This window comes from Hemiscyllium ocellatum, chromosome 2 (genome assembly GCF_020745735.1).
Source record: "Hemiscyllium ocellatum isolate sHemOce1 chromosome 2, sHemOce1.pat.X.cur, whole genome shotgun sequence".
NCBI classification, from domain to species: Eukaryota; Metazoa; Chordata; class Chondrichthyes; order Orectolobiformes; family Hemiscylliidae; genus Hemiscyllium; species Hemiscyllium ocellatum.
This window is the reverse complement of record NC_083402.1, coordinates 141,600,858-141,616,064: the sequence shown is the minus strand read 5'-3', so window position 1 is coordinate 141,616,064 and position 15,207 is coordinate 141,600,858. Positions and strand designations below refer to the sequence as shown.

Sequence of the window (15,207 nt, the reverse complement as noted above, 5' to 3'; positions counted from 1 at the left end):
TTTGAAACAACAAGTACTTTGTATGATTTCCTGGACATTATGAATTATCTTTGTCTGGAAGAATATCCCATGAGTACCCATTATCTAAGAATATGTGTAAGAATGTGGACTGCAGCGATTCAAGAAGGCAGCTCATCACCAGGGCAATTAGGGATGGGCAATAAATGTTGGCCAGCCTGTGATGCCCACATCCCACAAGCAAATAAAAATAGTCAATATGTTAGTTGTAAAATATGTATTCATGTACTGACGAGAGGTGGGGTTTGTTCTGAGCGTAGCAATGTATGATGCTAGTAAGCACAATACACACCATTTTTGTCAGTATCTGCTAAGATAAAGGACATCTTGTATACTTTTGTCTGTTTCTTTAAAATATAAGCTTTCTGTTGTGGGAATGGAGGAAAATCAAAACCAGGCAATTAGAAATAATTGATATAATGCCCTGAAAATAACTAAAGCCAGTTAATCCAGTCACCTTTTTCTTCATATTTCTAAAATTTGAAATTTTTATACCTCTACTGCAACCTTACAATTGTAAAATTTGCTTGTTTTTTGCATTTCAAATATTATGAGCAGGACCAGAATCACTACAAATCTGTCAGCAACCAGTACTTTTCTTTCAGGTGTTCTTCGTGGATCATGGGTTTAATGAGGTGGTTGACAAGACTAAGTTGTACAAGTTAGATGCAAGATTTTCCACCTTGTCCTTTCAAGCTGCAAAATGCAAACTAGCAGGTAAGGAAAACTTACATTGTCTTGATGAAAGCAAGTTTACACTTTCTCTCTATATGTAATGTAGACTTTCGAGCCAAAATTTTAAATCGGCTTTTCTTGAACATTCACTTCAGATATTATTTTTAACAATCGAGTCATTATGCATCATACAATAACTTGGAGGTTGTAGGGGTTAACATAGTCATAAGAATACGCCTGCTCTGCTATTCAATAATATCATGGCTATTCTGATCTTGACCTCAGATCAACTTTCCTGCCTGTCGCTCAGAACACTTGGCTCCCACATAGTTCAGGAAGCTTTCTAGGTCAACATTGACTTGATTAAATTAATCTGTCTTTGACATTCTCTGAGATAGCGGTTTCCAAAGATTCGCAAACCTCTGAGAATAATCTAATATAGAGCAGTACAGTATAGGTCCTTCAGCCCATGATGATGTGCTGAGCTTTTATCTTAATCTAAAATCAACCTAACCAACACACCTCAATTTACTGCTGACCATGTGCTTGTCCAGCAGTCGCTTAAATGTTCTTAATGTCTGACTCTACTGTCACTGCTGGCAATGCATTCCACGTACCCACCATTCTGTGTAAAAAAACCTACCTCTGACATTTACCCTGTACCTTCCTCCAATCACCTTTAAAATTATGACCCCTCATCACAGCCATTTCTGCCCTGGCGAAACGTCTCTGGCTGTCGACTCTATCTACGCTTCCCATTATCTTGTACACCTCTATCAAGTCTTCTTTCTTCCTTTCTCTCTCCAGTGTGAAAAGTCCTAGCTCATTCAACCTCTCTTCATAAGCTGAGCCCTCCAGTCCAGGCAGCATCCTGGTAAATCTTCTCTGCACCCTTTTTAAAGCATCTGCATCCTTCCTATAATGAGGCAACCAGAACTGGACACAGTATTCCAAGTGGGGTCTCACCAGGGTGTCATTAACTGCAGCAAAACCTCGAGGATTTCAAACTCAGTCCCACTGTTAATGAAAGCCAAAATGTCATCTTAACAACCTTATCAACTTGGGTGGCAACTTTGCGGGATCTTTAGATGTGGACCCCGTTGTTCCTCCACACTGCCAAGAATCCTATCTTTAACCCTGTGTTCAGCATTCAAATTCAACCTTCCAAATGAATCATTTCGCATTTATCCAGGTTGAAATCCATCTACCACTTCTCAGTTCAGCTCTGCATCCTGTCAACGTCTTATTGTAGCCTGCAACAGCCCCCAACACTATCTACAATTGCACCAACCTTTGTATAATCGGCAAACTTACTAACCCACCCTTCCACTTCTTCATCTGAGTCATTTATAAAAACTGCAAAGATAAGAGGCCCAAGAACAGATTCCTGTAGGACATCACTGGTCACTGACCTCCAAGCGGAATACTTTCCATCCATTATCAATCGCTGTTTTCTTTCGGCCAGCCAATTCTGTATCCAGACAACCAAATTTCCTTGTATCACATACCTCCTAACTTTCTGAATGAACCTACCTGGGGAACCTTATCAAATGCCTTGCTAAAATCCATATACACCGCATTCGCTGCTCGACCCCCATCACCTTGTGTCGTCACATGCTCAAAGAAATCAATAAGGCTTCTGAGGCATGACCTGCCCCCTCAAAGCCATGCTGACTCTTGTTAATGAAACTGTTTTTCCAAATAGTCTTAAATTCAATTTCATCTCTATCTCAAGTGGGCAAACATCTGTTGTATAAGTATTCTGCTTTTTCACGATTTCCCCAATCGTATAGACCTTATAGAGGTTTATGAAATCATGAGGGACATGTTTGAGGCCCCTTTCAGTCATGGTTTGTTCTGGCTTTCTGCTTCCTTGAAATAACGTCGCTTGTGACTGAAGAGACCAGTGCTGGAGTACAGTCCTGGTTGCAGAGGTCACATCTGTACGTGGTCATTGATCTGCTGAAACTGCTGCACTCCTTCCTGCGTGCCCGCTTGTCTGCTACGGTGCTCATCAGCTGCTTTTCCCCTGTTTTGAGGTGTTGGTTCAGGGTGCTTCACCAACTCGTGTGGTCAGCTGCAAGCTGTCTCTAGGATTCTGAAACAATGTCAAGCGCCTTCATGTCCTTCTTGCAGATGTCTTTGTAGCGCAGCTGGGGGCGCTCAATGGGTCTCTTCCCAGATGCAAGCTGAACCTAGAGGATATCCTTTGGGATGCGGCCGTGCTCTATGCGGTGGACGTGACCCAATCAATGAAGTCTCTGCTGCCTGAACAAGAGTGTACACACTGGGCAGGCCAGTGTGAGATAGGACTGCTGCGTTGGGCACTCTGTCTTGCCAGGATATGCCCAGGATACTCCTCAAGGAGAAGATGTTCAGTCTTGTCTCCTTACTGGCATACGTGGTCCACATTTCATTGCCGTACAGCAGGCATTGTAGACTGACACTTTTGTCTTCACTGTCAGCTTAGGATTTATCCATTATCAAGTTGTGAAGCGAGCAAGAGTTAAGGCTGCTTTCTCGATTCTCTTGTCGATCTCTGTGTCCAAGGAGACGATATCAGTAATGGCGGAGCCAAGGTAAATAAACTGACGGGTGACATTGAGTTCATAGTCATCGATGGTGATAACTGGCGTTGCCTCTGTGTCCTGTCTTCGGATGCTCGTCATCTTCAGACTGATAATCAGCCTAAAATCCTTGCAGGTGTGGGAGAGGTGGTCTGTCAGTAACTGGAGTTCCTGCTGGGTGTGTGTTGCAACTTGCAGCATCCTCAGCAAACAGCATGTCCCTGATGAGTGCCGCATATACTTTTGTCTTGGCTCTAAGGCAGGCCAAGTTGAAGAGCTTGCTGTCTGATCTAGTGCAGAGGTAAACCCCCTCCTAGTGGTACCAAAGGCTTGTTTCAGGAGCACAGCAAAGAAAATCCCAAAGAATGTGGGAGTGAGGACGCAGTCTTGATTGACCCTGCAGCGGATGTCGAAGAGCTAAGAAGAACTATCGTTGAAATGCACTGTTCCTTCATGTTATTGTGGAAGGATTTGATCATGCTCAGCGGTTTCGGTGGGCAGCCGATCTTCAGGGGAACCTTGAAAAGGCCGTTTCTGCTGACCAGGTCGAACGCCTTGGTGAGGTTGATGAAAGCGACACACAGGCATTTTCTGTTCTCTGCACTTCTGCAGTTGGCGAATGGAGAAGATCATGTCTAATGTTGACCTTTAGCTTGGAAGCTGCACTGTGACTCTGGGTATACACGTTCTGCCAGTTTCTGTAGGCAAGTTAAGATGACCTGAGCAAAGAGTTTGCTGACAGTGTTGAGGAGAGAGATGCCTCTGTAGTTGTTGAGTCGCTTCTCTCGCCCTTGTTCTTGAGAGAGCAATGATCTTGGCATCCCTAATGGCCTACGGAACAGCTCCTTGCCAGCACTGATAGAAAACTTTGTGCAATGGGAGCAGGAAACTAGTCTTGCAGCACTTGATCAGATCAGGAGGAATCCCATCACTACCTGGGACCTTGCCTGAAGCCAAGCTGTCACTGGCCGTGTTGAGTTCTTCTACTGAGCTGCACTGGCTCGTCCGTGGTTGGCAAGCATGTGATGGCATTAAGTGCTGAAATGAACATGGTGTACTCTCTGGAGTAGAGATCATCGTTCAACCCATCTCTCCATCTGCTGACCTTTGTCTGTGATTACTTCCCCAGGTTCAGCAGACGACCAGGCTTTGCGCTAACCAGTACTGGACACAGCTAAGTGAGGAAATTCAGTCAGCCGCGATAATGGGGAACATTAGGGGAATGCACAAAGGTATTAAGAAGGCAGTAAGACCAGCTCAGAGCAAGAAAGCTCCCCCTCAAATCCTCTACGGGGGAAGTAATCACATGAGGGACATGGATAGGGTGAATAGCCAAGGTCTTTTTCCAAGGATAGGGGAGTCCAAAATTAAAGGGCATAGGCTTAAAGTGAGAAGGGAGCTAAGGGGCAAATTTTTCAGAGGGTGGTGTCTGTTTGGATTGAACTGCCACGAAAAGTGGTGGAAGCAGATACAATAACAGCACTTAAAGGCATCTGGTTGGGTACATGAATAGGAAGGGTTTAGAGGGATATAGTCCAAATGCTGGCAAATGGTTCTAGATGATTTGATTTGATTAGATTACTTAGTGTGGAAACAGCCCTCCGACCCAACAAGTCGACACCGACCCGCCAAAGCGCAACCCACCCAGACCCATTCCCCTACATTTACCCCTTCACCTAACATTACAGGCAATTTAGCATGGCCAATTCATCTAACCTGCACATTTTTGGACTGTGGGAGGATGAGGTTAGGATAACTGGTTGGCGCAGACAAATTGGACCGAAAGGTCTGTTTCTGCACTTTATAACACTATGACATGCTAATTCTTGGTTGCAGGTAGCTATGGTGTTGCACATTTTCTGGAGCCACCTTACCACCATAGTTGGAAAATGATCTACCTCTTTTATGAGATGTAAGCTTCAGGTTCAAGAACGCATGTGGCATATACAGCCACCTCAGGATATGGATGAAATCATTGGGTATCAGCCATCTGGAGGAAACAATTATTTACCCAATTTTTGCACAAAAAGTATTTTTCTTCTCCAAACTGCCTCATATCTCTCCACCTCCGAGGCTTCCAGCCTCATTCCTAATGAAGGGCTTCTGCCCGAAACGTCGATTTTCCTGCTCCTCGGATGCTGCCTGACTTGCTGTGCTTTACCAGCACCACTCTAATCTTGACTCATAATATTTAATCTTAGTTTCTTTGTTAATCAGCATTTGAACAATGGCCGCATCTCCTCATCTCTAGAATCATAATATCTGCATGAACAAATAACAACAAAGGTGGTCCCGTCGTGATTGAGGAAACTTTGGTAGTCCGTTATCCTGTCTGATCGAACCTGCTAACTACATGATGGCCTGATGTTCATCCATATTTGGACAGCAAACAATTTCTGTCATGTATACTAGCTCCCCAGGTAGAAAAGACGCTACCTATTGACAACAGCAAAGTTTGCATTTGACACCAATGTCATGGGAAGAAGTGGCCTGATTGGAGACTGGCAGAGGCTTTTAGAATGGAGGCAACTTCAGCAATGCTGAGACAAATATATTATTGGACCTATCAATAGTTGCAGAACCAATAACTGGAAAACCTTACTAACGTTTGCCTGTTGCTGATTCTCAATTGAGCAAATAGATTTGGTGATTTCAATGCTTGCGTATTGTACATAAAATAATTCTGCAGATCACATTAAAGTTCAAAGTCAATTTATCACCCATTTTTGCTTTCTGTAATGCCATAAGCTGTCATGAATTTTCAAGATCCTTGTGCAAGTAATCAATATCTCATTGTTAAAATTCAAAGCATGAGTCATACTTGTTAAATTACAGCTCAAAGCTGTTGTCTTTACAAGTGCGGCTACTAAACCTGAAAAGCAACATGATCTTCAGCAAATTCTGGTGCTGGGATTTAGTGGTACTGCACTTCAAATCTATCATCAAGTGGTATGAACTGCAGCATGTTTTATGATTGCTTCGATCAACGGGATCTAAATATGAATGTTAAAATTTAAGTCTAATCTGAAAGTTTGGCTATTTTGGCATTAACTCTGTTTGCTTCAATATACTTTTTCTTTCTGTCTTTTGTCTATGCCTGCTACATAAATATTCACTCAATCTTAGATGCACCCACACATGATTTAATACGAAGACTAAATTCATTTTTGAACAGGGTATGACGTTGGCTGGGGTATGCAGTGAAGTATATGTCCCTGAGGTGAACAGTTAGCTGGATTAAAACATTTCATTCATCTTTATGGAATGTCTATAAATGTGAGCGATCTAGCCCTTTGTAATGTAAAGATCTTGAGGACATACTTGCAGAATGTAAACAACACTGGTTGTTTAAGATGGAGTTGTTTGTGTTTTAGGTCTTGAAACATTCTGCAAAGAGCCATGTGTATTAGAAACCTTTGAATTTCTGGCCAGTGGAAAGATACTGCTGATGGAAATTTTAGAAAGAAGTGAGGTCCCACTTGTTCTTCTGTATGACACTTCAGGAGATGATGATTTTAACATCAATTCTGCATGTTTGAAGGCTTTGCATGACAAGACACTTGAGCTGAATTTAAAGGTAAATTCTTTTGAGGTTCTCAATAAGATAGCTGGGTACTTTTTGTCAGCAGATTAATGATTCTTTGAGGATTCTTTATCTGAACTAGGGCACCCAGAATGCTAAGACACTCAGGTTAAAAATGCAGTATTCCATTAATTGCACCCTGATTTGTTTTCCCCCACGCCCTACATGGTGCTGTCATGTAGGTTTCCAATCACTTCTACTATTCTGTTTGTTAGCTGCAGTGATTTTAGTTTTAACTCATTAGCATGCTAATTCATTTTATTCTGAATTTTTAAAATGTATTATGTCAAAGAATAGTTGTTAATTGTTCTAATTTCACAATTTTCTTCCTTTCAAGCCTATCTCTTCCTTTTATAGCCTTTTTCTTTCCCTTCTCTCTCTCTCTCTCTTTTGCTGCTCCCCTCTCTCCTTTTCCCCATCTTCTTCCCTCCCCACCCCCCAACCCCCCACCACCACCACCCTTTTTGGCCTCCCTCTCTATCCCTGGTGTTCCCCCACCCCCCCCCAACCTCCCTTTTGCCATGCTATTCTCCATCTCATGCCTTCCTCCTCCCATATACCCTTCCCAATACTCTGACCTGCTCTCTTTCGGTCCTTCCTCATCTACCATGTCCCTTCTCCTTTTCCAATGAGGACCCATCCCACACTTCACTAGCACTGTTTTATTCATTTTGCATTACATGCTAGATTTTTGAACTAAAGGAACTTGCAAACTCTTACAGTAGAGGAGTTTAATTACCAAAGTGAAACTGATTATCAAGAACAAAATTGGTGAGAATAATGTCATTACAGCATGAAGAACAGCAAAATTTTGGTAACTGCACAGACGAACATACGAATTCATTAGTGAATTTGAACTTTTTTATTATGGACTGAATATTTTATTTGTAATTTGAAAATGTGCCTGTGCTGCAGGAAAATGGTGTGTACCTGAATGTAGTGGTTACAAATGTCTGTTCGGATGGGACCATCTTCTGTCAAGTGCCCTCAAAAGGGTGGACCCAGCTCAATGCCTTACTGGAAAAAGTTGAGCACTATTTTAACTATCGGGTATGTTTTTCTCTTAATCCTTACGGTTACGAAATTCATGTAGATTTACGTAAATAAGCAATTCCTGAATCACTGCTGTGAATGCAATATTCAAGTTTTTGATGCAATGCTGGATCTCACAGGCATTAAACATTAATCAAAGAGTCAGCAGGGAATTTACTTTGACTTTACTGTATTTTTATTGCTTTAAAATTCTTTATTTCTAACTCTCACCTCCAATTCCTTTCGAACTGACCATCTCACCCTGGCTCTAAATGACTCTTGTTCACTGGAAGTTTTTTTGTTTCATTCTCTGTTCTTGCATGTTGTTACTAATGTACACAATTTCCAACTATTTTTTTCTCTAAATAGGTGAGTCAGCAAGGTGGTAATAAGAGCAGTTGTGACAATAATGATGGAGTTAGATGGAGGAAGATTAGCTGGGGCTGGGTTGATGAACATCATTGTAAGAGGAGATTGTGGTAGCTCTCTGTACTATATAGGGTCTATGCTTAGTAGCAGCGTGTGGAAGGAGATGAAACCTAAAACCAGTCAAGCACAAGAGAAACATGTTTAAATACTTGGGAATTTTTAAATTTCAGAGCATCAAGTGTGATTTAGTCTGAAACTACTGGAGGTGATATTTACAAACAACTAAATGAATGGTATGAAGAAGGAAAGAGGTGAAGAAGGTTTTGAACCCTGAAGGATAAGTATTTGGGGAATGCTTGATACATTTTAAACTAGGATGGTGGAGAAAAGGATAGCAGTTAGAGCGAAAAGAGAGAAGGGACTCCTAGAAATTAGGGCTGGGGCAGCTGATGTATTCTAAAACGGTTTGGTGAAAAATTGGTGTATGCTGGGTACTTTTGTTACCCCTGGCAATTTGCAACCTCATATGAACCGGAATAGTTGAAGTGCATGTCACAGTCTACTAATCCCGAATACCAAAACAGAAATTGCTAGAGAATCTCAGTAGGTCTGGCAGCATCTGGCAACAGAGAAAGCAGAGTCAACATTTAGGGTCCAGTGACCCTTCCCTAGAACTGATCGTAGCTCGGAAAAGATGGTATTTGTACTGAAGACTTAGGGTGGGGAGGGAGGGAGGGGTAGGGGTTCAATGATAGGTGGAGATGGAGGTGAAGATGCAGCCCAGAGAGAGAACGGCAGTAGGGCATTCAAGGAAATGGATAATGGTGAGCTGGGGAGAAAGAAGAGCTACTCATGGGCACCAGCAGTGGGTGAAAACGGGTTGGCTGTGCTAAAGGCACAGGGTGAGGGTATGGGTAAAGGACATGGAAGAAGGTATTCTTCACCCTAAAATTATTGAACTCAATATTGAGACCTGAAGGCTGCAGCATCCCCAAGCAGAAAATGAGATGGTTTTCTACCAGCTTGCGCTAAACCTTGCTGGAACACTTCAGGTCTAAGACAGAAATATTGGCTAGAGAAAATGGTAGTGTGTACATGGGGCCGGCAAGCAGATACACTGTCATTTTTTGCAGACAGAACATAGGTGTTCTGCAAAGCAGTTATCTTGTCTGAATTTCGACAATGCAGACGAGATAACTCGTAGAAGAGACCCCATTGTGAGCAGCACTAAAACGTAGACTAGATTGAGTAAAATGAAGGGAAGTTGCTGCTTTACCTGGAAGGTGCCTGGGCCTTAGATAGTGAGAAGGGAGAAAATAAACTGGCAGGTTTCATCCTTTCTGCAATTGCGTGGGAAGGGATGTGGCGAAGTGTTGGGAGTGGAGGAGGAATGGATCAGGGTGTTCCAGAGGGAATGGTCCTTTGAGTAGGCTGACAAGGGAAGGGAGAGGAATATATGTCTGGTGATGGTAGAAATAACAGTTTGTGATCCTTTCGGATGTGGGATAGAAAGTGAGGAGCTGGAGGACACTTTCAGTGTAGTGGAAAGGAAGAGAAAGAGTGAGGGCAGAAGTGCACAGCATGGGTTGGGTATAGCAGAGGGCCCTGTCAGCCATGGTGGTGGGGAGTCCCTTGATGAGAAAGATGGATGTTTCTGCAGCTTGCTGTAGAAGGTTTCATAATCAGAACAGGTGCAATAGAGATGGAGAAACTATGAAAGTGGAATGGAGTCTTTACAGGAAGCATGGTATAAGGATATATAGTTCAGATAACAGGGAGTATGTGGCTGTTTAATGGATATTGGTGGCTAGCCTACCTCCAAAAGATGAGCCTGATATGATACCACTCTCAAATCTATGCTCATTCTCTTTGAGCTCATACTTGTGCTGATGCTCAGTTGCTGTTTATTGTAAAGATCCCAATGATTTCCCTCCCATGCCTGATAGAGATGAGTTGACTGCAGTTAACTGACTCCCTGCCTGTTTTAAATTGTGGAATGGCATTTGCAATTTTGTAATCCAAAGGCAAATCCTGATGTAGAGAGCTTTGGAAATTATGACTGGTTCCTCAATTTCATTATCTATTTCAAAACTCTTGGATGTAAGCATTAGGTTTTGGAGAATTGTCTACCCTCAAGTTCCATTATTCTCTCCATTATTTATTTTGATGTAATTATTTATTAAATCCATTGAGTTCCTCTCGAGGTTAGGTTTCCTTGTACTGTTGGTATTTCGTCCCTTTCTTGTAATGTGGAAATCGATACAAGGCACACATTTAACCAGTCTGCTATTTCTTTTATTGTCCATTGTAATCTTGCTACATCTGTTTCAATGGAACACATTCCTCCCTCTCTCAAGGCTTCTCCTCTTAGCTTTGATATTGCCTAATTTTTCTCCAAATAAAATGCTTTCTTTAGTTTTCTTACTTTATATAGCTGTTCTGCCCAACAGAGTGTCTCCTGTGCACTTGAGCTTTTTACCTCATTTGATCACTTAAGTGCCTAAGTAGTTTTTTTTTCATTTTAGGGGTGTGCATTGGTTTTATTTTCATGAAAAAACTAATTTGAATATTTGTCATTATTTGTAGATTTATCTTTTTCACAATCCAGCCTAGTTTTATGGTGATAAATCCATGTCCCCTTGGCAATTGTAAATTCAATTTAAACTTTAGTTTGTCACTAATCCTACTCTTTCTCAAATCTAGTATTAAATTCCATATCGTGGTCCCCACTAGCAAGATGTTCCCTCGCTGTTAGATTATTAATTACTTCTGCCCGTTATTCATCACTAAATCTAGCTTGATTTAGTTTATTGTGAATCAGTTGATTGCACAATGCTTACGAGAGGAATAGGTTAATACGTTAACATGATTTACTGTATCTGTGCTTTGAGTTCACGCAGGTTTTTTAATAAAGTTAGTATTTCTTTTGGCAGGGAATGGAGTGAACTTTCCTACTCAGTCATGTTCATTGGGTTGTGTTTGCTTGCCAACTTTGGGGTACTTTTGCTGATTTGCATTCTCCCCAGAGCTGGCTTATATTTTTGTGGTTGGGCTAAATGTATCATATATTTCCACTTCTCGGTGGTTTCCAAACATGACTCATTCAGATTAGGATTTACCTCAAATATGTTTAAGCCATATCTCTTGGTGGGAATCTTGCTCTGTCATCTTTGACTTTTCCATTCATAGAACATGTATTGCATTATTAATTGCATTGCTTTTATTGATGAGGAAAGGAAGAAATAATAATGCAATTTATATTTTGTGCAGTGTATGAAACATACTGATTCAGTCAGACCATGCCACGATAAGAGTCCTTCATCTTTGATTGTGCATTATCAGGTCAGATGCTAGAAGGATATAAATAATAGCCCAGACTTACTCATTGTGTATGCTCTCTTTTCAGATTTGAATTGCTGTAGTTCCCAATTGTATTTTCACTTTAACTGTGAAACTACTTCCCAGTGTTTTGGCCAGGACTGGCCCACTTCATTTTCTCAACAAGTTTGCACATGAAGCACCGGACACAAAGCAGCAAAGTCACTCAGTACTCAGAAGAAAGTATTAAATTGACAGATTTGGCTAGGCCACTCAGAATGCAGTGAACTTATTTCAGAATGATATATTCTATAGTTACACAAGCCAATTTTAATCCAGTAAATATTTCAGATTTACACCCAAACGTTGCAGTTCATTTTGCAAAAACTAGTAATTACCAATACTTCTGATAACCAAATATATCTTGCCCTTCAAACAATGTTGTTTTGCAAAGACACAATTGCCATTTTAAGGGCAAACAAAATAAACAAAACAGTCTAAATCTCAACAGAAAAGATTTTGAAATCCAAGTTTCTGCCTTTCTTTAAACCATTTTTTAAATCTGATTAAACAAATCACCCAATAACGTAGCTTCCCCCACTTTTCCTAATCCACACTGTTTAGAAACAGAGTAGGAAGCAGCTAATTGGCTTTTCAGAAGTACAGGTGTAATTAGTCTGTTAATTGTCTAATCTAAATTAAACAAAGAGAACACAGCCCCTATATCGGATCCGATACCCCAAAGTATTTTACAAACAGTAGGTTACTTCTGAAGCAGACTCACTGTTGTCTATGCAAAAACACTAGACAGTTTGTGCTCTGCTATGTTTCACTAATAGAAAATAAGTACAAGATAAATGCACTCATTTTTGGTTCAGGGAGAAATTTTGACCAGGGCACCAATAAAGTTCCTGCCATTTTTATTCTGAGCATGTAATTGAGCCCTTAGATTTAATGCTTCATCTGAAGGATATGTGTTCCAACAATGCATTTCTGTAGTGCATTCAGGAAAGCAGCTCACCACCACTTTTCATAGGCAAGTAGGGATGGTCAGTTAATAGACTCAGCCAGTGAAGCCCTCATGAATGAAAAGAAAATGATGTGTTTAAATCTGTAATGCAGTTTTAATCTATGATATTTTTGTTTGAGAGGAGTGTGCTACCAAATAGGTCAGATAGATAGCCCACCTCGATCACTTTTGATACCTGAACATTTAAAAGCCATATAAAGTCTTATTAACCTAAACTCTATAAGAGTGCAACTCAAAGAACACTCGGAAGAAAGTAGCCCACTTGATTAGCACCCGTCCTCCACCTTAAATCACTTCACAACTGGCACAACAGGTCTACATTAATGGACCTCATACAGTATATACTGTATCACCCTCACCCAAATCATCAACAACTTTTAATTTGTGACCTTTGCTGCCCAAGAAGGACAAAAGTTTGAAACACACGAGAAAACCTCTAAAATTGCTCTGTATGTCACATCATGCTTATGTGGAAAGAAATTGCCATTCATCACTCATTACTCGATTAAAATCCTAGAACCCCTCACCTACAGAAGGCTCTGGTTCAGAACGTTGATTCAGAATGGGCAAAACGGTCTTGACAGTCATACCATAACCCCGATGCAGAGCATCCTGGTACTGGCTTTTTAAGTGCATACTTACTTCCAGTGCATACTTACTTCCTCCTTCTGACTAAAATTTCCCAGCTGCTGGGCTGTACCAATTTTCGCCAACATTATTTGTATAATAATCTGCAAATTTCCAAAACTCACTCCCCTTCCACTCCATCATTTACATGTAACTTTCTAACAGGAAAACAGGCCTCCAGATAGTTTTCTGTCTTCCTCCTAGAAGATATTTGATTTGTGTCTTCTGCCCAGACACTGGTAATTAAAATACATCCCAGAAACTTGTTTTCCCATTCTGGATGTTAGTATTCCTCATCTTCACATTTCTCATTTTCATTTAAGCCATCCTGGTTTAACTTTGGCTGGACAATGATACTAACCATTTTTTTATTATTGGACTCTACACAGTTGCTACTTAAAGCTTTTGAAGACGCTGAGTATTTTGGGTAAAATATGCATGAAATCAGTTGGAGAAGAAAGTTTGAGCAAGTGAGCAGTGCATATTAATTTAGTAGGCCTGTTCAATAAAAAGGCACAGGTTTTCTTGAGGGAATGTTCTGTCCGTTTTCATGTTTTTGAGTGTTCCCTTTTTAATCTTGTAATTTATAAGTGGTGGGGTAGCATAGAATGAATTAATGAATTTATCTTATGATTTGCACTGTAAAGTAACATTTTCAAGATTCAAATAGTTGTACACGATCACTAATTAATTCACAGCGTTAAGTGTAACCTTTGTTTAATTTCAGCAAATCACATCGGACTATTTTGTCTCATTACCTTTCTGTGGTAAGCGCTGTTTAGCGCGATGGCGAGGGAAATGGGCACGAGTTGAGGTAAGTGTCCACCAACTCAAATGAATCCAGGTCTGATTTTCTTGGATATTTTTATCTTTTATCATTAGCAGGGAAGATAGTATTTTTACCAGTTATCTTTCCTTTTTCTGTAAAATCTCTCTTGTCCTGGGGTGCAGCACCAAAGCACTATGTTTTCCATTAGATTGTCACCTTTCAGATGGAGTTCAATTTAGTTAAATGTGAGGTGCTGCATTTTGGAAAGGCAAATTGGAGCAGGACTTGTACACTTAATGGTAAGGTCCTGGGGAGTATCGCTGAACAAAGAGACCTTGGAGTGCAGGTTCATACTTCCTTGAAAGTGGAGTCGCAGGTAGATAGGATAGTGAAGAAGGCATTTGGTATGCTTTCCTTTATTAGTCAGAGCATTGAGTATAGGAGTTGGGAGGTCATGTTGTGTCTATACAGGACATTGGTTAGGCCACTTTTGGAATATTACATACAATTCTTGTCTCCCTGCTACAGGAAAGACGTTGTGAAACTTGAAAGGGTTCAGAAAAATTTACAAGGATGTTGCCAGGGTTGGAGGATTTGAGGTATAAGGAGAGGTTGAATAGGCTGGGGCTGGAGCTTTGAAGGCTGAGGGATGACCTTGTAGGGGTTTGTAAAATCATGAGGGGCATGGATGAGATAAATAGACCAAGTCTTTTCCCTGGGGTGGGGGAGTCCAGAACTCTTGGGGATAGGTTTAGTGTGAGAGGAGAAAAGATATAAAAGAGATCTAAGGGGCAGCTTTTTCAAACAGAGGATGGTACGTGTATACAATGAGCTGCTAGAGGAAATGGTGGTACAATTACAGCATTTTAAAGGTATCTGGATGGATGCATGAATAGGAAGGGTTTGGAAGGGTATGGGTCGGGTGCTATCAGGACGAGATTAGGTGGGATATCTGGTTGGCATGGACGGGTTGGATCGAAGAGTCTGTTTCCCTGCTCTACATCTGTATGACTCTTTGAATGTTCCTAAATTATCTGTCACTTCCATTTTGCTAGATTGCTGGACTGTCTTAACCTGTGGTCAATGGCTCAAGAGCTCTGCTCTATTTTTTGTCATTATTGCTTTCCCTGTAGAATACCGGTGATTTTCATCCTCTCCTCACTGCCCTGATTCAAGAATCTAACCAAAAATGTACTCAAATTTTTTAACCGTATAAGTC

The 15,207-nt window shown here is 41.0% G+C and overlaps 1 protein-coding gene across 1 annotated transcript in view; it reads left to right on the top strand.

Annotated features, from left to right (window-relative positions):
- The window catches only part of LOC132825556 (tudor domain-containing protein 7-like), a 110,235-nt gene that overhangs the window by 74,319 nt on the left and 20,709 nt on the right, over window positions 1–15,207 (top strand). Inside the window, exons 9-12 of the mRNA XM_060840937.1 lie at window positions 624–735; window positions 6,635–6,837; window positions 7,759–7,893; window positions 13,947–14,033. Of these exons, the coding sequence (XP_060696920.1) occupies window positions 624–735; window positions 6,635–6,837; window positions 7,759–7,893; window positions 13,947–14,033 (537 nt within the window). The remainder of the gene's footprint in view (window positions 1–623; window positions 736–6,634; window positions 6,838–7,758; window positions 7,894–13,946; window positions 14,034–15,207) is intronic.